General features: G+C 41.4%; 1 protein-coding gene across 1 annotated transcript; it reads left to right on the forward strand.

Moving 5' to 3' along the window:
• Positions 1-719: 719 nt before the first annotated feature.
• MYLK4 (myosin light chain kinase family member 4) lies at positions 720-26,067 on the forward strand. Its single transcript, XM_086608964.1, has 13 exons — positions 720-1,379; positions 11,916-11,982; positions 12,468-12,927; positions 13,761-13,795; positions 16,559-16,664; positions 17,470-17,563; positions 18,683-18,792; positions 19,937-20,078; positions 22,404-22,474; positions 23,216-23,344; positions 23,848-24,000; positions 24,355-24,427; positions 26,026-26,067. The coding sequence occupies exons 1-13, from the start codon at positions 720-722 to the stop codon at positions 26,065-26,067; spliced, it is 2,142 nt and encodes a 713-aa protein (XP_086465090.1).
• The last annotated feature ends 975 nt before the right edge of the window (positions 26,068-27,042 follow it).

Raw genomic sequence — 27,042 nt, forward strand, 5'->3', positions numbered from 1 at the left:
CTATGAAGAGAACTGCTTGTGTATAAGGAGTTAGATGTGTGGTAGCTGAAATATAGGGTAGAAAAAGGGACTCTGATTTTTTTCAAATATCTGCTTTCCATTGTCTCTTTCTTTTATTTTCTTTAGTGTTTGTTTTTTTTTTTCAACTCTATCAACTTCCTGCCTGGCATAACAGGCTTTTCGAGCAATAGAGGTTTTTGTCTGAAAAGCTCACCTGAAGATGTAGTAATTTCAAGCAGCCACATTTAAGGTCCCTGTAGGGGACCCCTATTCTCTTCTGGGCAGGGATCACATTACATACTGTGCTTTTGAAAAGCAACAACGCCGCTGCCAAAGTGTCTCTACCCTTAGAGACTTCTCACGTATCGCATAGCCTTTTTGCTCTCAAATTCCATTGGAGTGCAAATAGTTCAGTCCCTACTAGGGCTGATGTCACTGAACCGAGCGCATTTAGAATGCACATCTCTATATTCACTTCATTTGGAAACAGATATATTTGTAAAAAGAATGGATCAATGGCATTTTTCTTCCTAAATAGTTTACGTATCTCTTTCCTCTGTTTTAGTCAAATATATGAGAGTAGTTTATAAATTAGTTGAGCTGGAGTTGCGAAACTTGGCTGTATATCTGAGCAGTTTGGATGGGAAGCCTTTGCAACTGATATTGTCCTCAAGCCGCTGATCATCAGAGCATTTCCTTCCCCTACCCAAACCAGCAAAATGACCACATCCAGCAGGCAGAGCTCTTCTACGTCTATGGTCAACAACTTGGCCAAAATATTCGATCCAAATGCTTTGCAAAGCCAAGGGCCTGATAATGGAATGGAACTCTCCCAAATTCTTCATGTTGCAAGCGGCGATGTCAGCCCATCTGAAAGTTTTAACATCATGGATACGAAATTTGCCTCCCTTGAACAGAAAATAGATAAGCTGTTGACTCTGCAAGACAATGTCCTTAAGAAGCTTAACAGCGTTTCCCAAGAAATCTGTTGCATTGAAAAAGACATTGAGATTGTAAAGGCAGAAACATCTGAACCTGCATCAAGGATGGAAAGAAACAAAAATCTGAGAAGTAACGAAATGAAGAGGCTTTGCCTTAAAATGGAAAAATCTCTTTCTAACATAAACAGGAATGCAGAGCGGCAGGTTAAAAGGCTAGATGGACTGGAACAAAGTGTTTCTGGACTACAGAAGCTTGTAGGGCCTCTGGTTGAGAAGGTTAAATCATTAATAATTCATAATTCAAGTGTAAAACACCATGTTCAAAAACGTCATTTTTGCAAGGCAGGTGATTATACAAAAGGAGCTGGACATCTTTTTAGGATGCACATTTTCTCGGAGGCGACAGCTGATGCCCTGCTCAAGAAGAAGAGTGGAAAGGTGAGCCCAGGTTTGTGTTTCATCATGTCAGGAATCATTGCAAGCTGCGATGATATATTCTGCTGCATGCTTAGCTTTTTTGTTTCATTAACATTTAAGAGAGAACAACCAATACGCTCTAAAAATGAAAAGTATTAGAACAAACTGAGCAAGTTTCAGTGGAAAAAAAAAAAACAGAAAATCTGCTGAGTGGTAAATACCTTTTTTCTAATGTTTTCTTTACAGTTGTAAAACATAACTGGGCGTCACTGACATGGGTGACAAAGGTTGACATAGACTTGGATCCTGGCTGTACATTTTACTGTGATCTTCTCTGGTTTTATAATTATCTGGAGGAATCAAGTTGCAGCAATCATATTATATGCAGTGGCCTCTAGAGCTTTGTGAAACTGGTAAAAATCCTTCTTGGGTCAGGGCATGTACATATATATGTCCTTTATTTCAAAGAACATCTGAAGTGTGCTGTTCCCATCTGGTATTTCTGCTGACATGGGTGGGGAGGGGGGTGCTTCTAAACTGGGATCTGAGGTAGGGTTACCGTAACTGGAGCTGTGGCTTGTGTAAACTTCCTTGGGGGAAAAAATGCCTGTGTCACTATACCCGGGGTTTCATCGTGTTCTTTACAGGTCAGATTAAAAGACCACAAAAATCTCTTGAAAGGCTCCATTGATTATAGTAGGCTCTTGTAAGGTAGTTTGAGTATTCTTTGTTTGGTAAAGAAACCCAGTAGCATCAGAAAATGAAGGAATTTCTTCTGACAAAGTGTGTTGATAATTAATTAACCTACAGTGAATCAAAAATTTTGCCTTTCATATTCTTTTCTGCTTTTTTTTTTGCTTCTCCAAAAAAGTCACATATAGGTTTTACTTTTTGGTACATCTAAAAGAGTAATCCTTGAGTTTGTTTTTCTAAAGTGTTTGAGCAGGAAAAACATCAGGTGAAGGTGTTATTGAAAATGGCATTTCTTGAAAAAAACAGTGACCTGATATTACTCAGACTGGTCTGGTCAGCAAACCAGGTGCTTTTCAGCTTGGTTACTCTTAGGCAGTCCCACTTCTCAGGTAGACAAGAAACATTTGAGCCATGGTGAGAAACTATAAAAATAGTGGTCAGTGCTGAGTAGCATCAGTGCTGAGGAGCATCTTGTAAAGCTCTGTCAGCTGAACTGGCTGATCTGCTGCTATGTATGGATGCAAAATGTGCAGCCCTGCTTCCAGAGCATCATTAACTGAAGGGAAAAGTTGCTGCCCTGCCAAAGGAGGCTGACAAGTGTTTTTGCAGGCCCTTCTCGAACATCAGCTTGGACTGGTTTCAATAAAGGAGTTTTAACAAAAGAGAAGTTTTCTTTTTTTATACCATTGCTTCAATGAGCAAACATTACTTATTTTGAGCATCTGAGTTTAGGATGACTTTTACTTTCAAAAGCATCAATGAAAGCATCTGTTGTAAAAGCCCCATCGTAGTGAGACCCACAGGTCATCCCTGTAATGCTGCCATCACTGTAGTTTGTGGTGGAGCTCTACCTGTCTTGGTGAAATTGCATATTCATCTAAACCATTTATTAATAACAAAACTGGATCAGGGACATTAATGAAGTGGCAGTTCTTGGAGGCCTGAGGGTATAGTGGAAGGGGCAGGTCAGAGGAGGAGGTCATACTCCTGGAGGTCATGCTCCTGGCAGGCCAGAGGGGAGCTGAGATGGCAGAGAGCTATGGAGGACCTGGAAACAGAGTTGGGGGGGCTTGACTGTGATGGAAACAGAGGCAGGCTGCTGACAAAGACCCAAAGAGGAGATGGGAGTCTGTCTCTTTCCAACAGCAGCTCCATCTGTAATTCATTTCTGTTCAGGCAGACTCTCAGCGAGGTTGAGTGGACTTGGTCGGAGCTTGTCTAGCTGACGGCTTAGGAAAGGCGGCATGAGCGTGTCTGGAGCCATGCTGGTGCTGTTATTACGTTGTTAATATTTTGTTTGCTTTATGAGATAGCATACATATGTTAGCTTGTCGTTGCCTTCCTCTCTGTGCGTTTGATTTATTAGTAAAGAACCGTCATAAAATTATCAAGCTATCCTGTGAACAACAGCTGGCTTTAGCAAACACTTAGTCAGCTTGGGTTTAAGTGAAAACAGACTTGAATTCAGCCCTGCATTAAGAATAATAGAACATGGTATGATATCCAACAGCAGATCTGCTGAGCTTGCCTGTCACTTGAGTAGAATCCCGTATTTACCAGCGTTCGGGACACTCTCCTCTGCCTGAAGGGGCAGGAACAGCATCTCCGAGCAAGTTAGTGAAAAGACTGGCCCATGAGACGTTGTGAAGTTGATTGCTTGAGCCTCTGCCTGCCATGTGTTCAAACTGGATTTACGAGTGTGGTTTTAAATTGTTGTGACAAAAGCAAAAAGAAAAGCGAAGGAATAGAGAAAATAGGGTATCTCACCCTGGCAGAGTTTTAGCCCTGAGATGTACCAGTGACACTTGGTGGCATGGCAATGAACAAGCCTGCCTGATTATGCAGAAATCAGTCCTTGCTTCTGTTAGCACATCCTGATCACTGTCTCTAGTCCCCATCTGATGATGATTCTGAACAATGCTGACCCTGCAGAAGTGCTGGCTGCCAGGCAGTGAGACCAACATTGCTTTTGTCCTAGGTGGACTCCGTATGGCAACACTAAGCAACCCTGCAATCACTTTAGACATCCACAGGCCTCTTCCGTTTCCTTATGGCTGTGAGCAAGGTGATCCATTTGCTACACCTCCTTTGTAAGGGCAGTACCTGCTTTTGCGCACTGCTGGAGACGGTCAGATATTTTGGATGATGTGTCTGTCATCCACCCTGCCCCAGCCACAAGCAAATGCTGTCTTTTGGTTCTAACAGCTGAGCTGTCTGACCAGGCTGAACCTTGTTCTGCAAAATAATCCTATCATTCTTAATTACTAGTAGGTGGTGCAATAGGTGACCATGGATACATCTGGATAAGGCAGTGGATTGTGTTTATGTACTGCTTGATCACCTGCCTTCCCGTCCTTCCCTCTTTGGAGAGGTGCTGCTCTTTGCATTATTAATTGTAGGATTTTTTTTTTTTCCCTAATAGTCTCATTTCATAGAACCGGATTAGGCAGAGAGCAGTGGAAAATGCAGAACCACGGGCAGGGAAGAGGGGGAATGGGAGAGAGGTAAAGAGGGGGTGATAAGCAGCTGGGGTGTGTAATCTCTCTCCTGGCTTCAGTAGCAGCTGGAACAGTTTTCAGATCACAGGCTCCGCAGGGAATTTTGTGCTCTGCAAAATACACTCCCTCCCAAAATTCACTCTCGTCTGAAGCAAAAATTCTGCTTTCCTGCCTTTTACTGCCATCCTGAAATACCTCCACTGCCTCGTACAGGAGGTGAGTTTATTTCTGGTTTGGGTTGGAGTTATAATATTGTGTAGCCTGCAGACACTTGATGCTTTGTCAGTGCTGCCAAATGTCTCCAAGCCATTTTCTACTGCGTGCAGCGTGACCCTATCACCACATGGCTGAGAGGAGTAGCATGTATTACTTGTCGTTTTAAGCTATTTTCTCACTACTACCACCCAGGGAAATCAGCAGTTCTACAGTAAGGGTCTTTAAAAGTCTTGAGGTTTTCCTCAAATTCACCTTTTTAAGTAGTCTGTGATAATCCTGTTGCAAAATGACTCTGTAACTCCATTTCGGTCCTATTCCTTCCACTTAGAAAGAAAGAGAGTAAAACAATACCTCACTTATTTCCTCCAAATTAAACAATTTAGAGATTCTATACTATTAACCTGTGAATACCCACTTGGAGAGTCAGAAAGTCCCTTTTGTTGCTGTCGTAAAGCAGTGTTGAACTTTCTGCAGTTGCCTGCAGGTTGCTGTAACTTCAGTCTCCTGCCATTTCTACAGGCTTTGCCATAGGACTAATAACTATTAGCAGTTTGAGGCCGTTTCCCACAATAAAAGCACCCCAGCCGTGGGAGCTGTGCCTTCTCCTTGAACCCTCTGTCCCTCCTGTGCAGGCATCACGTTGCAATTGCAACTCACTGGCTGCTTTAGGAGGAGCCTGCAATGAAACTGCCGTTGGCCACGTGTGTTTTAAGATCCAGTCTATAACCATTCTTCTGATTCCTTCATTTTGCCTACAAATACTAACAGGTCCCTTATGCATTATTTAAATTCTCTCCAGATGGGCTGTGTTCTGTGAAGTTTTCATATCCCAGCCAAATAGGCAGGAATTGTTTTGTTTTCTTTTTTTTTTTCCATGTGTTCGCAATAGTTTCTGCCATCCTCAGTGGTTTTGAGGGTAGAGGCTTTCTGCAGAGTCCCAGCAGAGGGGGTGTCGCTGCTTGGGCAACGCAGCCAGTCAGTGCCTTCAGCTGCTGTTGCACTCAGGAATGCTCTTCCCCTCAGCACTGATGCCTTTACCTAAATATGGTCTTGGTAGAGATGTTCCAGTTTTTGAGTGAGCTATGAAATATTAGAGTTATAATTCTCCCTCTGACTTTTTCTGTCTATAAAACCAGTATGTTTTCTCCAGGCAAGACATTTTCATCTTGTTTTGCTCCATTTTCTCCCTCACTGATGGCCATAGGAGGCTTTTCATGCCCTTCAAATTCAGAATGCTGTTTAATTTTGCTTTCATTTAGTCTCTGAAGTTGCTGCCCGCTCTACAGCGTTCACTGGGTAGGATTCTGCCCTGGGCACTGTTGTTGTGGTGTCACTCTCTCTACAACTCTGAGGAACATGTAGAATCAAAGCAGGCACAGCTGATTTCTAAATACCTGCATGCCACCTCAGATGACTTAAGGACATGACATTAATGCCTGCATGTTACAGCAACCCTTTTGGGAATTCATTACAATTCCTTTTCAAAACTAGTCGGATCTCATGATAAAGATGAAGAGTTAACAGGTAAGTGCAGGAAAGCAAGACAAGGCAGGTCATCAGAGGGCAGTCCTGTAAAAGCAGAAGGTTCCTTGAAGAGGTGAGACAGTGGTAGGAAGGATTTGCTCAGGCAAGAGATCTTCACCACTGAGAACTTTTTGTCATCATGTATCTCAACATTTAGTTTTTAGGTGAGAACTCCTCTCAGTCCTTATCAGGAGTCAGATACGTCTGCCAGTAGTAAGGGTACTGTGCTTGAATGTCTCCTGCAGTAGGAGAGTGCCATTGCAATGAAATGTAGGGTGTCCACCATCCTGACTTTTGATGACAAGAGTGTCTGCTCTGGAAAGTGGTTAATTCAGTGCGATCCTGGCAGCACCCTGGGTTTTGCACACATGGGCACCAGAGAGGAGCAGTGATGGTTGGCTGGCAGCGCCCCAGCAGAGCCTGGGAGGAGTCCTACCACATTCCGTTTGCTGGGTGCTGCCTGCATGGTGAGGTGCCAGAGGAGGAAGTCTGTCTATAAAGGGGGAAAAAAAGACATCTCAGGTCTTTTACCTCCACCCAAAACCCCTTCTTGTTAAATGAAGTCATTATTAGGAAACCTGCATTTCTGGAGTCCAATTCAAAGTGAGTCATCAAAGCTGTAGGGGATGATTTCTGAAATTCGTAACCCTTTGGAAATCTCCCAATAGTGTGATTTCCCAAAAGCAGCTTAGGAAGCACCATTCAAGAAATGTAAAGATATTCACCGTTCATATCATTGCATGCTTAGCTCAGATAAGTTAGTAAAGCTGAGAAATACTCTCCTAACAATGAGGCTACTTAAATGATATTGTAGCAAAAAATTGCCTGAGTAGTTTGACAGGTGAGTGGTTTATGCTCATAGTTAAGATCTGCCACTGCTCTGGCTTCCAAGCTGGGTTTTTTTCCTCCTTGCTCACACCGTGACAATAGTGGAGCCTACTCTAGAAGATGAGACATTTAATGATAATGGGGAAAATGTGGAGAAAAACACCTAGAAAGTTTTGGGGATGTGGCACAGGTGCATATGAGGCACACATGCACCTGCGGAGCACGTGGGACCCTATCAGTCATCACACATGCAAGAGCATTGAGCACTGTAGAGAAGGGATAGATGTGGGGCTGTCTGGTATGTTGGCAAGGCAAACAGCCAGAGTCTCCAGTGGGTGTGCTTGGCTGATGTTGCCTCTGATTTGTTCAGGTGAGAAACCCAGAAGCAATAGTTAACAGGTCAATTTGATGTCCCAGATGCAGTGAAACGATGTGTGTTAAAGCCAGGTAATGCTGAATGCTCTGGTCTTAGGAGATGGACCAGTAGTCTCAGATTTGTTGGTCATGGTTACAGGCCTCCGTGTATTCCAGAGACATTAAAATTATACCAATCAATTGGAGTTAAAGTCTACCTCCAGAGCTGCTCTTGTGCCTGATGCTGATTCTGTTAAATGGCGGTGACTAGACCTCAAGGCAAAGGTGAAGATGTTTAGAAGCTGCCTGTTAACTGTTAGTGCAATATGCTGTGTCTTCACCATAGCAGGTGGCACACTCGAGGCCGTGGGCTCCCTTAGGAGCCTGGTGGCATGGAAGCCTCTTCAGCTCTTCGCTGTAGACTCTCTGTTTTGAGAAGAACAGCGTGGCAGGAGGAAGTGTCCGTTTGAAACAGGGCAGCGGGTGGGAAGTCAGCAAACTGGAGTGGGGAACAGGCAAGGCTTCGGCTTCACTGATCTTCAGCTTCTTGCCCAGGATGGTGATATTCCAAGGAATTTTTCAATATTTAGTATGTGTCTTCATGGAGAGGCTGTTACCTCATTACCACTGCATTTTCAAAGGACACATAGAAATTCTCTTGTATTTCCTAGTGGGGGAATCACGATTCTCATGGCTCAGAGGTTATTTTTGTGTGCGATTGAAAGATACTTGTGACTTCAGTTTGGCTTATACAGGAGAATGATTTCTTTATCTAGTTAAGGAGCTCTACAAAGATCATGGAAGAGTCAAAATCTTTGCCTGAAGGTGCCAGAAGCTTGTGTAGTGTAGCAAAAAAAAAAAGTGACATGGAAGCAGGTCTACTGCCTGCCAGTAAAAGCAGAATTTCCGTGTTTGTTTTGTATAATTTTGAAGCTCGTATTAAAAATACCTTCACTGAACATTTTGTATTGCTGAGGGGGAAAAAAGTGTGTATTGCAGAGGGATCATCCACAGTACCGTGCTCTGGTAGCAAAGCCCATGACTGGTTTCTCGCTGTTAGTGAAACGAATTAACGTAATCATGTTGGTAAATGGATGGTGATCTTACACAAAACCAGGATATCTTGCCATAATAAAGCTCTGCAAAGTATCTTAAGAACATGAGAAAGAGCCATCAAGGAAGAAATGTGGTTTAGGCATATGCAAAGCTTTGTGTCTTGGTATGGGCTGATGGAAGCTGAGAATGATGTCTTCATGTCAAATGAAATGTGGTGGGGGTGATAAAGGATCTCCAACTAAAAGCTTGAGTCTGCTTTGTTAAGCCATTCGTTATGAAAATTTTTGCAGTAGGAAAAAAAAAATCAAGGACTTTTATTGGGTGAATAAAAAAAAATTTGAATGTTGGCTAGGAAAACGTTCCAAGGTTAGGACTGCTACAGTATAAAGAAGGAATTTAACTAAGTACAGCTCATTAAAAAGGACTCAGATGTCTATAAAAAAACATAAATTTCTCACTGCATTTGAAATTTCTGCTAAAATATATTGTATTTATGCATATAATTGCTTATTGCTTAATTTCTGCAGGTTTCATAAAGTACTTTCTAAAGTCAATTTGAATATTTTCTGAAAATCTTTTTTTTCCATTGGTCTATACTAAAATCTTAGCCTCTGGAGTATCTTGCATTATTTGGTTACCATCACATGGGTTTTTATTCTGTCTCTATTACTTAGGGTCTAGCAATGTTCTATATGAAAGAATATGTTTAATTCTGAAGACACACCACCAACTTGTGTAGGCACAGACACCTTTTTGCTTTGGTATCTTTTTCCGGGTCACAATACAAGGTTTAATGTTTAAACTTTTGTGGAATTAAAATAAAAACTTCATGGAAAGCTTTGGGCTTGTATGAGTACAGAAAATCACTGTAGTGCCATCAACCTCATTGTGTACGTTCAACTCTTTAAAGAAAGGGGAAAAAATAAGGTGGATATACGATTTCCACTAAGAAATATTGATTCCTATAATTTTAGGAATTACAGACTGGAAAAAGTCATGTGTAGAGACGAACAGACTGAAGGAAGAGGAGTGTTATGAAGAGGAGTTGGGTGGGATGGATATCATTAACCAACCACCACACCTTTTATATGAGATTTTTGGAAGGACACGATGGCCTTGGGTGCTCATGACCTGTGGCCTGTCGGAGTGGCTGGCCCAACTGCGTGGAGTCGGACATCACGGGGGCACGTACCCCTAACAAACTAAAGGGAGGTTTTTGAGCCTCCTGTAGTGTGCAGCCGGTCATGAGGGATGCATGGACTTCTGTTGGCTCCAGAATTTGGCAAGTTGAAGTCAGGTGTTGCTACAAATAGCAGAACATGGAGAAAATTGAGATGCTCATGTGTAGACTAGTCATGTGTCTACAGATGATCCAATATTTAGTCCTTATATTTGTTTTTCTTATTGTAGTGCACTGCTTATCCTGTATTTATTGCAAATAGCTGCATTTGTTGATTCTGAAGGATACCAGTAAATGTTGCATTTGTATTCTTTGTGGTTTTTTCTCGTTTATATTTGTATGAGCTCCTCATCTGCTGCTAAAATGTAAGAGATCAGACATGATGCTTGGATAAACACTGTCGTAATTTATGTGACACCCTGGCAGTTTCAGATATTAGGCAGCATCCAACGTTCCACTAGACGGATTTTCAAAAGCTGGCTTCTGTATTTCACACCTGCAGACTACAGCAATATTTAGTAGGAAGCGCTGTGTGCCTGCGATGAATTCTGAAGGCAGAAGTGAAATCTGGCCCCGTGCATCAAAGAGCTTGGAGGCCGTTTCCCTGGTTGTTTGCTCAGCTGACCGTGTTTGATCAGAGCCGATGTCCTCAGCAGCATGGTGAGGCTGACATGCTCACAGGAACCTGATTGCATTACTAATTGTGGTCATGCTGCAGAGTGAAGAAGTCCGAGGCTTTTCCCTACTTCTTTTAGTGCTTTTCACCATTAAAAAAAATAGTATTGGTTTATTTTCTGGGATCTATCTGGAATTGTGACATATTTGTGTTAAGTTCTGTGTGAACAAGACTCCAATTTGTAATTCAAGGGTACTTACCTGGTTGTATTTAGACCTTCTTCATTTGGTAACTTGCAACTTCCTGGGACCAACTGCATCCCAAATAGTTGTCAGTCTCAGTTCTTGTGGTCATATTACTGTTTCTTTGTCCCTTGCAGATCAAGATTTTCTGAACAAGTCCTGCTGAAATCCTTTCATGCAGTTTCATCCAGTTTTTCTCAACTCTTTTTGCTTCTCGTGGACTTTCCCTTGAACTCAGTGTTTATAGTGGTTACACATTGTTTTAATTTTATGCCTATTTTCTGTTAAGACTGATGAAATTAAACCCAAAAAATGAAGAAAAATGCAGAGGCCTTACCAGAGCAAATGTTTAGTAGTGCGACTGATCCATGCCCAGCATAGAATAAGCAGTGGGACTGCTTGCATGATTAAGACACTCAAAATTAAGTCCCCAGCCCTGTATATTTCATTGAAATATGTATTATGCTGCTTCAGCTGGTAGCTCAAAAACCGAAAATAGTCTCTCTGAAAAATAATTGGAGATATCTGCGTCTTTCACAGCCAGTGGATCTATTACTAATCATGCCAGTGCCAGTTTCATGGCACTGTGAGAGGAAGAAGGCAGGTGGAAAAGGAGCACTGAGCAACAGCAGACACCACGGTTTACTGTGGTCACTGTCCTAATATGAGTCTGGGAGTGGCTGATGAAAAAACACCCTGAGCAAATGGCCTAGAAACATGAATAATTAGCCATAAAGGTGACAGTAAAAGTTTCTATCGGGAGCTGGCTTGGCATAAAGCACCTCTAGATGTCACTGTGACATTGTAAAATGCAGATAAGAGCAGCTACAGAGTTGACATTACAGTTTATCCGCTACAATTCCTGGTAACCGTTTCGATCAGCCTGTAATAAATTATTGGATCATTAAAAATGCTGTTACCAGAGGATGATTAACAGCAAAAAACTCTTTGAAATCTGTTACTGAACATTTTACTAGAATATTAAATATTCCTAGCTTTGGTTTAACTAACCTAGTTTTTAACAGCAAAAGCTAGTGCAGGGCGACAGCTCATTTCTGGATGTTTTTTTCTTTTAGTCCCTAGGGCTCAATCCTGACCTTTTCTGGGCTGTGTTTATACCAACACTGATATTGGTATTGATTACAACAGAGGATTTCTCTTGCACTACACTGGTAGCAATCTGATCAGCTTCATAGTGATTAAAATGAAGGCCATAATTTATAGAAGAAGTGTAAGTTAGAACACAGAGTACTTGGATTCGACCAAAAAAATCAGGCTGCAATTTCATGAGGAGCAGTACAAGGTAAATGCCATATGCACTGACTCATACATCAATTGTCTTCTCCACAGGTCATCAAAGAAAAGTCGAGTTTGAATGAGATGGGAACAAAAGAGAAGAAACCACCAGATTCAACAGGTTAGAATATTTTTTTCTTATCATTTTCTAGTTCCTAAGGGTATAAGTGCACAGAAGTAGCCATTGCTCTCCTGAGCAGCCCCAGTGAAGTAGATTGGGTTATGTGTGTGCTCATCAGCACGAGTGAGGAGTGTCCAAGCAACATTCAGCTACTTTCCTCATGCCTGTGCACATGGTGGCAAACTGCTCAAAAAAGTGCTTTGCACGAGGAATTTATTAACCTTGACTTGACTGACAATAAGTTTGAGTGAGAAAAACGCTTTCCAGTGCTGTGTCTGAAAGGAAGAGTTTGTGACCCATGATATCCCTGTTTTAAAGAAGTAGTCCGCTTTTCCTTAGGAGACATTTACACTGACCTTGCAAGCGGGAGAGGAAAGCAAGTGCCTAGTTCAAACTGCAACAGAAGTTATGCTGAGTGCACAACCCTACTTTCATATTGTTACTGACTATCAGAGAATTACTGACAGATTCCTTTTTACCTACAGAGGGGGCCATCCGGAAGAGCCAGTCCAGCTCGCAGGAAGAAGACATTGATAAGCTCAACAAGGAAAATGCTGAGAGGGAAAGTTCTGTTCTGCTTCAAATGGATCTTTCTAAATTTCATACTGAAGGGCCAGAGAAGAAAGGAGAAGGTTTGGCTTTTGAAAGCTATTACAGGAGAAGCTCTTTCCAGAAATCGTTCGCTACAGAAAAGCAGCAAGAAGATGATGCTGTTGGTGATGCTTGTCAAAGGATAACTGTTCAGGAGATAAAGAGTGAGTCCCACGCAGATAGGGAGAGGAAGGAAGAACATCAGGTGTCTGGAGATGAAAGACAAGAGGAGAGGGAGAATAAAGAGGAGGGAAGTGCTGATAAGAGTGGAAAAGAAGTTGAGGAACCACCGGCTCCTTCCCAAAATGAAGATGAGGCAGGACAAAGCCATGATCAAGAGGCACCAGAGGGAAGGTAAGGTCTGAAGCTCAGGCTGGATGTTCTTAAGGGACTCATGCTTTAGAAAAATATGTAGTTCAAGTATCAAGTCAAAGTGGCTGGTTAATATAAATATTAGTGAAAATCCAGCCCAATACAAAAGTGTAAAATGAGTTTGTGTCTGATCTGAGGGCTAAGCTGAAACCATACCCTTTAAAAAGACAGGCAAACAATCCACCATACACGGTACTAGCAGTGTGCTTTGGTTGTTTGCTTGGGAAATGGGTGAGGAACATAGGAATTATGTTAGGCTATTCTTCATTTCCGAGGAGAATTCTCCTGTTGCTATGTCTATATACTGCAGCATCATATAACCTATGAGCAAAGTAAGTTTAGATTAGGCCGTGTACCAACTGGGAACTAAGCTACTGCAAAATGTAGTAACTTAAGTGATAACATAAATCTGTGAAACTTTGCCCAGGCAATTAAACTAATACTTTTGTTTACTGTAATTCTTTTGCTGCATTGATATATAGCCCCTCAGGGATAAACCAGTTGAAGTTCTCAGGAACCAGTATGAACAGAGTAAAATCCCAATGCTCTCCCACTGCTTTAAAGGTGAAATTCATAGCCAAATGTTAAACTTAGAACACAAGTGAGGATTTCAGTAATAGAGGAACATTTTGCTGTCATGATTATCTTAGATTTATTTCTCAAAGTGAATATTAAACCAGTTTATTTTACACCATGAAGCAAAATAACTTGATGTTATTTGAATGTAATATATGTGTAGCTGTTTTTCACCTATGTTTCTAAATTTGCTCTGCTTTAAGCGTACCCTGCTCTAATGCCATGTTTTGTCCTTGCAGGTGTAAAGGCTGCGAAAAAGGTACAGGAAAACATAGTTCAGTGTCTGAGCAGACCTGCCAGTTTGAGCGTAGTTGTAGCAGTAAGCGTTGAGTGAGTGATGAATGTCTAATCGGAGAAGACAACAAGAAGAGCAGTCTAGATGCAGAAAGTGCTGATGGCATATGTAAAACAAAAAAAAACTCTTACAGGAAGTATTCCTAAAAGCAAATAATTTGATTAGTGACAATCAGAGACACACATCTTTAGAAGAGAATGAGTTTATGATTGTAATTAGTAGGGGGGAAAAGGTGTGCATGGTAGCTCTGATGGGAAGCAGTTGTTCATGGACTGTATCCTAAGCTGATGGGAAATAACATGGTTCTGTTTGCTTCCATCTTAGAAGCTTCTGTTCTGGCAAAAATTAGTCACAACTAATTTGCTTCTGCCACAACTACTCCACTAATACTATTCTCTTTCCCTCTTCTTTTAACAACAGAGCTAAAACTCCTAAGTATGGAGTGGTGGGAGAAATTGTACCACGTGTGGCAAAATTAGTTGACCCGTGGAAGTGCTGAGAACATGTTAACACGCAATCTGCAGTGCTCTGAGCGTAGCCTGCAAACCCAGCGTGCTCATGTTCGTACCACTGCAGTCCAAAGTGAGAACAACTGCAGCCTATGAAAGAAAGAAATACAGATTTTTGTGTGGAAGCCTGAGTGATGCTGTTGGACAGTCAGCTGAATGCTGCTCAGGCACTAAAATCTGCAGCAGTGCTTACTGGGGGGAAGCAGGGATTTCCAGTATTAGACCTCCAGCTTGAGAATTTCGGTGCCCATTGCTGTGTGTGAAATGATGGCATGTGGGAGGATGGCCTGAAGGGTTTGAAGATGTGTGTGTGTGCAGAGGGCTCAGAATGAATTTCCTTGCTTTGGGAATGGGAGGAGAGCGGGAAGGGGAAACATTAAATTTTTGTGCTGTGTTCTTGTAGGAGGAAGCAGGAGATAGTGTGCTAAAACTCTATAATTTGTCCTCAGCTCTGGCAGATTGTTGGGAATGACATAAAGGTTAGAACGTCTCTCTTGGAGGATCTTTGATGTGTAATGGGAGGCAGTTCTTGAATAGGAAGAAATCCTCTCTAGTGTGCAGGGAAAGAAAAATAGAGGGTCTGTCACTGGGAAAATCTTGAAGGCTAAAACTTAGGCATTGTTCTAAAGAGGCACTCTGGCCTCTTTAAAAGAGCATTTCCTTGCCCAAAGTTTGGTAACCTTTGGAAGCTGAGCTTTCAGAAAGACATTTTATTCTGTCACTTACATGCTGGGGCCTTTGGAGTTTGTGTTGTTAGAGTCAAATTCTGCCTTTAGGGTAGAGGTTTTCTTGGCATTTTGTGGGTCTCGGTAACACGCAAAGGCCCATACTTGAGGACGTGTAATTCAAACGCTGCAGAATCCCAAGTAGGTGGCAAACTTCCAGAAGCCCTAGCTTTTCACAATTCCTTGACCATGAACTAACTTCCTGACCATGTAAGTTATTAACACTGTCAAAAAAAAAAAATCTAGGTGCACAGCTGGTGTCCTGGAAAAATGGACATTCACTGTGAATAAGGACAATCTACTGCTACATTAATGACCAAAGTGTTCCTGCCAGCTACATGCTGTCATGGGGTTTTTTTGTTTGTGTTTTTAATCATTTTCACTGGAGTAATGAACAGTTTTAAAATTGCTCAACAAGCCCCACACAAAAGGGAGCCGGCATTCCAAACCGGAGAGCTCATGTTGAAACACTGAGGCTCTAGCCCTCCCAACCAGTTGAAGAAGTATTTGTCACCTTGGTCAGCCAAAGGTCGCTCTCGGGAACATCAATCAAATGAAAAACAACGTGGATATGCAATTGAAGCCGCAACACCCTGCAAAAAATCCAAAGAGAAATTAGGCATGCAGGGCTGGTCTCCAGCAAGGATTTTGACATCAGGACAGCAGAATGGTCCAGCATGTGGAGGTCCGGACGGTAATATCAGAGACCTGCATTTGTGCCGAAACTCCATAGCTGCTGCAGTGTGATGTTGGAAACTCATCCCTTCTCTCTGCCCCTCTTTACCTTTTATCTGCCATCTTTTTTTAAGGACAGAAATTCTTCAGAGCAGCAAGTGACAGTTACCGTGTGTCCTACCACACCAAGTCCTGAGCCATACTGGAAATCCCAGGTGCTGCCTGCCAGGGTGAAACTCCCTCATGTGTACAAGCTCTAAATGTGATTTTTAAAGATGATGACCACACTGTGGAGAATGACAAGTTGTGTCAATCGGTAGAGAAGGGGATTCTTCACTATGAACAGTAGAACTTGGGAAATAGCCTCTTTCAGCTGGGCCTAAAGGAGATCTCAGTCTCTCTCCCTACCCCACTGGAGAGTTACAGTACATACTCACCTATTAACAGTCCCTGAGGGGGGGGGAAAAAAATCACAGAAAAAGCTGAATTCCTTCCAAACAAATTGCTGAGACCCTTTGTGGGCGTGAAGCTATGTTAGTTAGCCTAGCGGTCTTCACTTTGCCTCTTGCTACTGTTGTGCAGAAGATGTTAACTTCATAAAGGAGTCTTTGTCTTAGTAGTGTAGGTCCCAAACGCCCCCCTGTTTTCTGAACTAGAGCTTCTGGAATGAAAACCCTTCCTAAATAACAGAGAAAGACCTATTTATGAAACTTACAGTAGGTGTATTCAGCTCTTAAATGAGTTGATCTAGGGAAAAGGGGGACTAAAACATGAGACAGACAAGCACTGCATGTGACCACTCTTATGCCATCTGTCTGTTTTGTCTTTTGTAGATGATAGCCCTACTCCACCAGCACCGTTTGATCACCGGATTGTCTCAGCCAAAAGGGTGGGGATCAGCAGTTATTATAATGTCAGCGAGAATGAAATCCTGGGAGGGTAAGTCAGGTGAACCAAATCAACGTGGAAAGCAAGGCACAAATTTACAGCCAAGCTCCCTGGGAGGTGAATGGAAGCAACGTGCCTCACTAGAGTCAAAGTCATGAAAGTTTAAGCTCTAACACTGCTTTAGAGAGGGACTTTAGAGAGATTTTGGCTTAAGGTTTGGCACCAGCAGACTTGGCTTGTTTGATATTGTTCTAGGTCAGCCAGCTGCCCTCAGGCTTTGTGACGAGGCTTCTAGGATGCTGTAATACTTTACCTCACATTGCAGCCAGCGGGACTTAGAGACATGTTGTAGCCTTCTTTCTCCCAGTGTGTCCCATCCCTGAAAACACGCATGTGTTAGCAGGCTAATCTGACAAGCCAAGGAGTTACCTGATGTCTCATGCTGTCTCTAAAGGAGAGAGTGATATGATGGCAGCATGGTCTTGAGTAAGGCTTTGTTTCATCATGAAATCACAATCCTCCCTTGGAGGAGAATGATGAGATGGATAGGGGCAGATTGTGCACATAAGTGAGTTTTTATCCTTAACAGTATGTTGACTTCCCTGAGAATAGTCATTGCGTGTTATGAGGTGAGTATAGTGAGTCATACAGGTGGGATAACATCAGCTAGAACAGTGTGTGATTTTGGTGTGCCTAAATAAGTAGCAGTAAGTCTAATCTACACAAAATAGCAGCAATAGAGCAATTGAAATGGAACCTAGGAGGGAGAGGGTAATTTCTGTTGTTTATAATCTAGTTTACGTTCAGGGCTGACACCAGTACCACTGGATGATTTTTTTCTCCTTTTTTTTTTTAGAGGGCGATTTGGTCAAGTGCACAAATGTGAAGAGAAAGCAACAGGTCTCAAGCTAGCAGCCAAAATTATAAAAGCCAAAGGTCCTAAACAGAAGGTTGGTAGAGTGTGATATTAGTATTTTTTTCCCCAGTGGGTCCTACACTGTTCTTCAGCTACACAACAGACCGTGGCCAAGTGGCTCACAAGCCATTGCGCTCATAGGACTTGCTGAATTACCGTTTGCTCTAGTTCTGTTTCCCGTCTCCTCCATAATTTAAAGTCCTGTTTTTTGGATTGCATCTTTTTTTATCTTAAATTTTCAACTTTCCTTTCAGCTCTTTGTGTTTCTTAGGCTTTCCTTTTTTTCTTTCTGCTGTTAATTCTATCAGTGTTTTCTTTAATGGCAATAACATTCATCAGGTCTGTGGCGTAGTGTGTTCCCTCCCAAGCGCACCGTAGCCTTTGCTACAGTGACTTGATGTCACTGTGAGGCATGCTGATAACGGGCATGGTCTGGGCTCCTGACATCGACACAGATACAGATAAGAAGAATTAGTCTGGCCTCTTTCACAAACCTTATGGCCATCTGGGGCTTGCTTTCACAGGAAAGACATGCATAGCATCCTTCGTGTGACAGCGATGTCATGAATGGCGTTCAAGGGGTGGGATTTGTCTCAGCTAACTGGGGTTGCTAAGGTACAGCTGTGGCCAAGCTGATCACCAAGAATCACCTTGTGGTCAATGGAGGGAGTTTGGCACCACCAAAGAATGATTAAGCCCTTCTGAAACTGCATGTCTGAAATACTTGGGCTGAGTGGCTGTACTGGTCTCTCTCCCCTGTCTGCAAAGGGAGGTTTTGAGGACTGTCCTGGGCTTTTCTTTCACAGCTTGATTTTGTATTCCTGCAGATGGTTGAACTAAGTCCCATTCTGCTTCTCTCTTTTCTTTACATCCCTGTGAACCCACCACTTGTCTGTGTGGACTCTCCTCTTCCTTTTCCCCCCAAATAGCTCATTCCCGAAGCAGTTCCTGATTTGAGCTCTGAGTTCAGTCTGGTAGCTCCTATAGCCTTGACATCTACCACTCTGCAGGAGCAATCAAAGGAAAACCCTGGGTTTGATTGCCATAAGTGAAAACAAGAACATAATGTAGATGTCTGGTTCAAACTATGTCCTGTTTCATGTAGCTTTCTTAGAGAAAAGGCTTCTGGAACAATATTCCTGACTCTTTACAGGATGAAGTAAAGAATGAAATCAATGTCATGAACCAGCTGAATCACGCGAACCTCATTCAGCTATATGATGCCTTCGAATCAAAAAATGACATTGTCCTAGTCATGGAATAGTAAGTGTGTTCTTTTCTTTCCCTTTCTGTCTTTACCACTTTTGCTAGAATTGTCCATTTCCTTCTTATTTTCTTCTGAAATTAGAAATAGAGATTCTTATAGGTAGAAAGACCATATGAAAGATGTTCTCAGGATGACCCCCCCCCCAAAAAAAAAAAAGGAATTTAAGAGATAAGTTTTCCATGCAGCCATTTATGCGTTTTTTCCAGTGATGTGCCACATTCCTGGTGCTGTAAAGCCACTGCTCCATTTGAAGATAGAGCTGTTTTGTGTATCTTCTCTTTAATTTCAGATTTTAATTTGTGTCAGCTAAGAAACAGACCTCTCAGAATATCTCCAGTTCTGTGAGGCAAACAAGGAGGCATCTTACACTGAAGAGGAGCCAGCTGTAAATGTTGTGCCTAATCCTTATACTGGGTGCCTAAATAGATTAACTTGGATTTTATGCTGATTTATCAGGCTAATTAGGCACAAAATAGCTGCCTTAAAGTCAGGTTAAGCAGATGTTGTCTTAAGGGATTCAAAAAGGGCATAACTAGAACATTGAAAGGCATGCCAAGAGGTTCAAAGTTGCATTGAGTCTGGCTATTCCTGACATTCTCAGATAGTCCTCTGAATTTGGTCTACATGATTAGTATATCACAAAAGATAAACTTCTGTGTGGCCTTGAATGGGTAAGATGGAGGCATTCTGAAATGTGATGAGAAATTAAGACGTCATTTTTATTGACTTTAGATAGTTTCAAATGGAAATTTTGGATTATGTCCCTCTTAAACTCTGAGGGAAGAGACTGCAGATTTAAATGCAGATTCTCCAGTATGTTGTCTTGGTTTCCCATGTGACTTCATTAATTTTGGTGGTACAGAATGATGACTCAAGGCAGCATAAGGTTCAAATTTCAAGACGTTCATGCTTATCAGTGGATGGGAAACTGGACTCTCAGACCTTGAAGTTCGGGCCACTCTGCATCAGAACCCAGTTCTTGGAAAATTCAGATCATAGTATGAGCTCATATTGCAGACCCACCTTACTGAACTTGACTGTGAATGATGAAAACAGTCAATAGTATAAATTATGTATTACTCTAACTGCACAGGATTGCATTTGGACTTGGTCACCACTTTATTGTCTTTCTCTCATCAGTGTGGAAGGAGGAGAGTTATTTGACCGAATTATCGATGAAAACTGCAATTTGACAGAGATGGATACTATCTTGTTCATAAAACACATCTGCGAGGGAATTCAGTACATGCACCAAATGTACATTCTCCATTTGGATCTCAAGGTAGAGGATTGAGATGTATGTTTTGTGCACTGATGGATGTGGAAATTCTTACTCTTAGTGGTAGAAGAGTAGATAGCTTAGCAGATTCCCAAGGCAGAAACAACAAAGGGCCTTATTCTGCTTTCCTTAGGCCAATGTGTATTTACTTTAACCACATTGAGATCAGTTAATTTATTACAGGAATAAGTAAATTCAGTGAGAATTGTGGTCATATGTCATCAAGCCTCATAGCACTTGAATTTTCCACAGACTGATTTTACAGAAAGCCAGCAGCTGACTACAAGTATCTTGCTATTTTCAATTTTGATATTTGGATCTCGAGATACTGTGCAAATATTTAATTCAATGGCACAAGACACCTGGTCTACACATCAGCTGTGGGATAGTGATTATCCCCATTTTGTACCATGCAGAAACCAAAGCATGAGTGAATGGAACTAAATTCAGGATCAATGCAAACCCTGCACATCTTTCTGAGGACTACACTACACTGTTGTGGTTGTGAAAAGGCATCAATAGATAGCCAGCTTAAGGGAAAGTACATCAAAATGTACTTGCTAAAATGAAAGAAATAAAAATAGTCAGTGGCAGATGTAACAAATGCAGCATGTCTGTGCTGGGCTAGGCAATAGCTGTTAGTGCAGCTGAAAGCCCAGAGGAGGGTGGCAGATTCTCTGCCATGTACTTGCTTAGTTAGTTAACTATTAAACAAAAAGTCCCCTCACTTCTTTTTAAAAATAAATCCACCAGTTGCACATTTTTACTCTGGTTGACTGCTAATGGTTAACTGTGACTCCTTAGAAAATATTTGTTTTAAAGGCATTTTTCATTACACTGTACATTTGAGCTGGCTCTTGCTCCCTTAACCCAAGTTTTTATCAAATAATAGACTTGTTTCTTACCTCTGTTTAGTGCAGGAATAAAACAGGATGATGTCTTTAGTTTTATGACTGGCTGTAAAGTTTCCTAGTGATCCCTGAGCTTTGCAACAAAGCAAAAAGAAACAAAAAGTGCACAAGACGCCTTCCTCTTTGGTGAGATTTTTATTATGGCTGCTGTTTTTGGCTTGTAATAACTGAGTTAATATATACATCTTTAATGTTGTTAGCGTATATATTATTGCAGTGGTTAAGCAAATGAGCAGATGCTTTTTGAAGCAGATGCTTCAGTTGCTAATCAGTGACCAGACTCACTTTTCTCTTTCTTGAAAAACATCCAGTTACTTGGAAACCTGTCGCACGGTTCTTTGGGACACATTAATTATTTTCTTGGAGATGGCACAGTTTTATTAAGAGGTCAGACTGCTGACAAAAAGATACATACAGAATCCAAGAAATTCTTCCCAGAGACGTCTTTTCATAGGCTTGCCAGCTATGGCTTCTCCCTTCTGTTTTGCTTGTTCATAGACTGCTGTCAGTAACAAATGAGTTTGGGGAAGAAAGCTTGAAACTGAAAGAAAATCAATTTTCCTGTCTGTAATCGTCCAGGACCTCAGAAACTATGGACATATGGTGTTTAAAAGTCCTGCATGTAAAATGAATTTGTAATGGTGACAGAGGTTAACTAATGTTTTAAGTGTTGAGGGCTGGTTTGTTTCAAAGAGGATTCAATGAGCAACAAGACAGAGTAGCTGTAAAACTGCTGGCAATGAATATGAGACTCTATTTTAGGTCTTTACATTTCAAAGACAATTGGCCAAATTTCTATTCTCAGTCCCTTCTGTATGAATTTGGAGTAATTTTAGGAAGTTAATGGATTTCTGCCAGGGAAGTGAAGGACAGCGTTCGGCCCTATGAAAATTCAGAGGGGTTTAACCTGTGAATCCTACCTTTTGCTAAAATATCTGAGAAAAGCATGAAGTCGATGTGACTAGCTTCGTATTTCAGTGTCAATCAGTCAGTTACTGCCAGAACATTCGTGAACTCAGAAACTTAAAGAAACTTAAAAGCCCATCAGATTAGTATTAAAAAAAAAAATAAAAAATAAAAATCAGTGTTGGCTTATTGAGGTCTGTAAAATCACAGTGCCAGCATCCTGAAACCCCTCTTTGGAAGTCTGTGTTCTCTGTCCCGTTCCCCCTAATGAGTTTTTTATCTGAACTGCTGCCTTATGTCAAACTGAAAAGCCAAGGAGAAGAAAAAGCAGTTGTAAGGCACAGAACACACCCCTCAACTGCTGTGTGATAGCAGGGGAGGTACCCGTGCAGGAGAAGTCTGACCAAGGAGGAAAGCAAGAGGTGCTTCTGAGATGTTTGCTGTGTTTTTCTCCCTGCAGTTTGCTAAAAGCCCCGTTTTTCATGAAGCGTTTTTTGGTTTCTCTTGGCAGCCTGAGAATATCCTGTGTGTGAACCGAGCAGCAAATCAAATAAAAATTATTGATTTTGGATTGGCAAGAAGGTAGGCACATGTGTTCTTGCTAACCGTAAATGAATTAGGAAATGATGAAAAGTATTACACCTCTGCAACAACGTACTTGATACATAATGGTCTTCTGCTGTTCTGAGGATAACTTTAACATGGCTCTTTTAACCAAGAATATCTTTTGATAAGGAATGTTTGTTGCTGAGTGAAAAAGATTCGTTCTGAAGCCTTTTTTCAAGTAGAAGGTTGAAAGAGGGCTGACTCTGACTGAGCATGCACATAAGTATCTTGGAACAACTAAAATGGACAAAACTAGTGGACGTTTTGTCTGTCCTCTTGTCTCTGATGTTATGAGATTCTTCAAAAGAGAGTGTAAGAGACCATGAAGGGCTGTTACAATATATCTCATGCTATATCACTTTCTAGTTTTATTAGGTAACATAACCTCATTGAAGGATTTACTGGTTAAAAATTCCATGCCTATGATATGGAGAAATCCCAAAAGGATGGTAACAGCAGCTCTGAGGAGTCCTTGAGATCTGAATTTCTTCCTTTCTATAGCAGTTGTGTTTGGCCCTGAAGTATCATATAAAGCTTGCAAATATTTTTCTTTCTATATAAGGGTATATTTATTTTTATTTTGTACATCTGTCTGTCCTTGTTTTCCTACTGAATTTCCTGTGTGCTTCTGAAATCTTTCTAAGTGCTCTGCAACTTAGGATGCAACTTTAATTAGAGCTGTAATTGATGTCTTCTGTTAATGTTTCCATTTCCTAGATATAAACCCAGGGAAAAACTTCGAGTTAACTTTGGGACTCCAGAATTTCTTGCTCCCGAAGTTGTGAATTACGAATTTGTCTCCTTTCCTACAGACATGTGGAGTGTAGGAGTCATTGCTTACATGCTGTAAGTAGGATTCGGTATCTGCTTTGTGAGCTGTTTTATAGGTTGAACTATGTCAGTCATCCAAATTTGTTATACTGGAATATTGACAAAATCTGTACTCAAAATAGAAAATGTAAACTTCTTTCCAAGTCCCATATTCAGTAATCTCTCCTCTTTTCCAATCACTATGAACTTTTATTTTTTGTTTCTTTGAGCATCTTTCATGGATGTTTGAGCATCACACTTCCAGAATAAGGTAGACCGCTTGGTGCGTTTCCAGTAGGTATGTGCAAGAGTGGTCAGAGGTCTAGAAAATACGACCTACTGTGAAAGACATGCTTGGTTTGTTAGGGAAGGAGGGTGATTGTTTGAAGAGAGACTGAGAATCACCTGGAGACTTTCTTAGACAATAATATGTTGCAAGATAGGCCAGGAGTGACGGAACAATCATAGGTGGCACATTAGAGAGCATATATAGGAAGGGGAAAAAGCAGGAGGATTGAACATACTTGTTTTTACTTTAGCCTCAGTGGATTGTCTCCATTTTTGGGTGATGACGACAATGAGACCCTCAACAATATCCTGTCCTGTAGCTGGGATTTTGAAGATGAGGAATTTCGAGATGTTTCTGATCAGGCCAAAGATTTCATCTCAAAGCTTCTCATCAAGGAAAAATGGTATTTAATCCTTGTATCTTTGAAATGTGTCTTCGATGCCATCATGTCACAGTTCTGTCACTTGTGCTGCTCCTTTGCAGAACTGTCATGACTTATCTAAGTTTATGTCCATGTAGAATATTATAATGCCACTTCATTGATGATGTTCATTGTGTCCATAAAATGCTCTGAAGTTATCTGAATGCATTTTTGCTGCAAAGCAAAATTTACTTACTTCATGGATTAGCTGTCAGCTGGTTTAGTGTCCTGAAATGACAGCGTTGCATGATGGCAGAACACATGACCCGTAGGAGATAATTATTGAATTGTAAGATTCTAGGAAAAACAGTTAATAGCATTCTGGTTTTCCTTTAGCTGGAGAATAAGTGCAACTGCTGCCTTAAAACACCCGTGGCTATCAGATCACAAGCTCCACTGCAGACTCCAGGTCCCTACATTTAAATATCCTTGTGCATTGTAGATCTACTGTTGCCTTCTTGTGTTGCCACTTTACTATTTGCTTTGACATTTTTTCTTAACTGTTTTTGAATCTTCCTTGCTGCTGCATTTCTTGCCACCCTGAGCCATGTGTGTCCCTTTGCTTTTTTTTTTTCAAAATTTGCATGCTCACACTTGCTCCTCAGTTCTTGCACATCTGGGAAGAAATGGAAAGATCATGCAATTGCTACGTGTTGCTGAATGGATCCATTTCTTAGCAAAATGAGACTATTTACAAAATGAGCACTAAAATACCATATGAAGAGTTTTCCAGCTGGAGGTGATTCTTCTTCCTGCTTTGAAAACCCTTTCGGGCTCTCCTGAAGTCCCCCATGAGTGCTGTTAGATTTCATCCTGCCTGTTCCCAAGGGATACCTTTCCCAACAGAGTTTGCAACCGTACCCAGTGCATATCTTTGTACTTAAGCACCTTCTTGCACTTCAAGGATACCCAGCTTAGCGGCCAATACAAAAAAAAATCTAACATACCAGTTCAGTTGGGCTGAGCTGGAGGATCAACAAGATTTTAAACCATTTTGATTATTCAAGTAGTCAGTGAGTTTGGGAGATTCATGCTGTTGATGAGCACGCTCTTGGCTTATTCTAAGCGAGTCCACTCTGTGGTTTGGTGCTTCATTGGATAATTTTAAGCAGATTTCATAATTTTTGCAGCATTCAAAGTACAATATTCCTTCCTCCTTTGCAGGCAAAGCTTATCTATGTTAAATAAAATGACTGCTGTGTTGCCTAGGGTGTATATGTCAAGGTGCCTTTTGAACTACAGCCTTCATTAAGAATTATGAGATCATATTATTAATTAATAAAATAATCTTATTAAAATAAGAGCAAATATGATGATGATAATAGAACAGTAGTAGCTCTGCTGAAGAGGTGGTGTGGGTTCTGAGCAGGATGGACTGAGTAGTGTCCTGACAGCTCTGTCCTTGTGAGATGTTCCTGTTATACAGAGTAAGGATAATAAGCAGTAGTATAAAATGGAAAATAATAACAATCAAATAAATTATTGTGATTTTATTTGAAATTTAGTTTTCATTATAATCTCCCAGAAAAGCAGGGCCCATGAGATTATTATAAGGTTTATAAGTGTGCATACACAGTAAAAATAAGAGTTTGTCACAGGTAATTTATCTCTTTAGAGGATTTCATAGGATACAATTTTGACTCCTTTAGCTGGGCTCCAGTGAAGCTCCAATTCCTGCAACCTGGGAACAGGCTCTCTTTTCCAAATGCTGCAAGAACACAGATTGCTTACCTGCTGTACTGCTTCCTATGACCAATTTTCTTCTGGGGAAACTCTATCCTAATAGAAACCTTATAACTTATGTTGTCTTTTTTAGCTTCTCCCATGGCATTTTTTTGTTCATATTTCTTGTGCTTTACAAAAATAGCTTCACTAAACATGCTGATGTTGTGGTGTTCTGCCATTACCTTAACTAGAGATGAGATGTGATTGATCTTCAATTAATGCTCCAATAACACCATCTTTCTTTCTTTTTTTTGGTTGTTTTTTTTTTTTTTTTTCCCCTAGAAGAAGGATAAAGGTGTGTCCCAAGCACCCCTGGCTCAATAACCTCACTGAAAGAGCTGCCAAACAGGTTTGTTTCGGGTCCCAAGTGTTTCTTCAGACCTAAATACTGTAGCCCCTGCAGAAGGGATCAGTGGGCTGCTAAAAGCCATCCATAGTCCAAAGTGCATGGTCCAAACTGTATTCACCACCACCATCCTTGCTGTTGTTTGGAAAGCACTCAGAATGTAAACTGGCCCTATCACTTACACCAGGTCACAGCAATGTGGAAAAAAAAAAAAATTGTACTTATGAAGCCATATGTGCTGCAAACCCTGGCCGTTTTAGAGGAATAGTTATGCTCCCACTGGCTCTCATGGGGGAGGATTTCACCCAATAATTTTTCAGTGTTGAAAGCTTTCAGGTTTTCATGCTGTGGTTAGGAGTATGGTTTAAAAAGGGTAGAAATATGAAAAGTAATTACTTTTTACTAAAGGCACGGGCCAGACCCTCGGGCAGCTCCACTAACTGTAGTGAAACTTGGAAAGTGAGATGTCCCCTAAAAGAAGCTGCTCCACACTGTTGAGGAATCAGTTCTGACAGGGCATTTCTCTACCCTTTTAGCCTGGAGCAACCCAAACAATTTTGACAGAGTGTGTCTCTGTCCTTTATTTCTGGCTCCCTGTCTTTGCCCTTTCATTAACAAACACTTCATTAGTGGTTTTCAGGCTGGCTTGGTTGCCTCCCCTGGGGATCAGGGAGACTCAAGTCTGCTCTCGTGTTCTGTCTCTGGTTTTTGACCTAAGCATACTCACTCAGCCACCTTGAAATCAGGCTGCCTCTGGTGGTACAGTATCTCCATAAACCAGTACACCAATTCCCACAGCCCCTTTTACCAACTACCGCAGGAGCTGGTGCTTCTGTTGAAGGACCACGGGAACCACTAAAAGATTCTGGGTGCATCTCTGAGCAGAACTCAGTGGAGGGTCAAGATGCGAAGGAGGCTGAGAACACATGCCCCGTAAAACCACTTCCTTTTGG

Source organism: Tauraco erythrolophus, chromosome 3 (assembly GCF_009769465.1).
Source record: "Tauraco erythrolophus isolate bTauEry1 chromosome 3, bTauEry1.pri, whole genome shotgun sequence".
Taxonomy (NCBI): Eukaryota; Metazoa; Chordata; class Aves; order Musophagiformes; family Musophagidae; genus Tauraco; species Tauraco erythrolophus.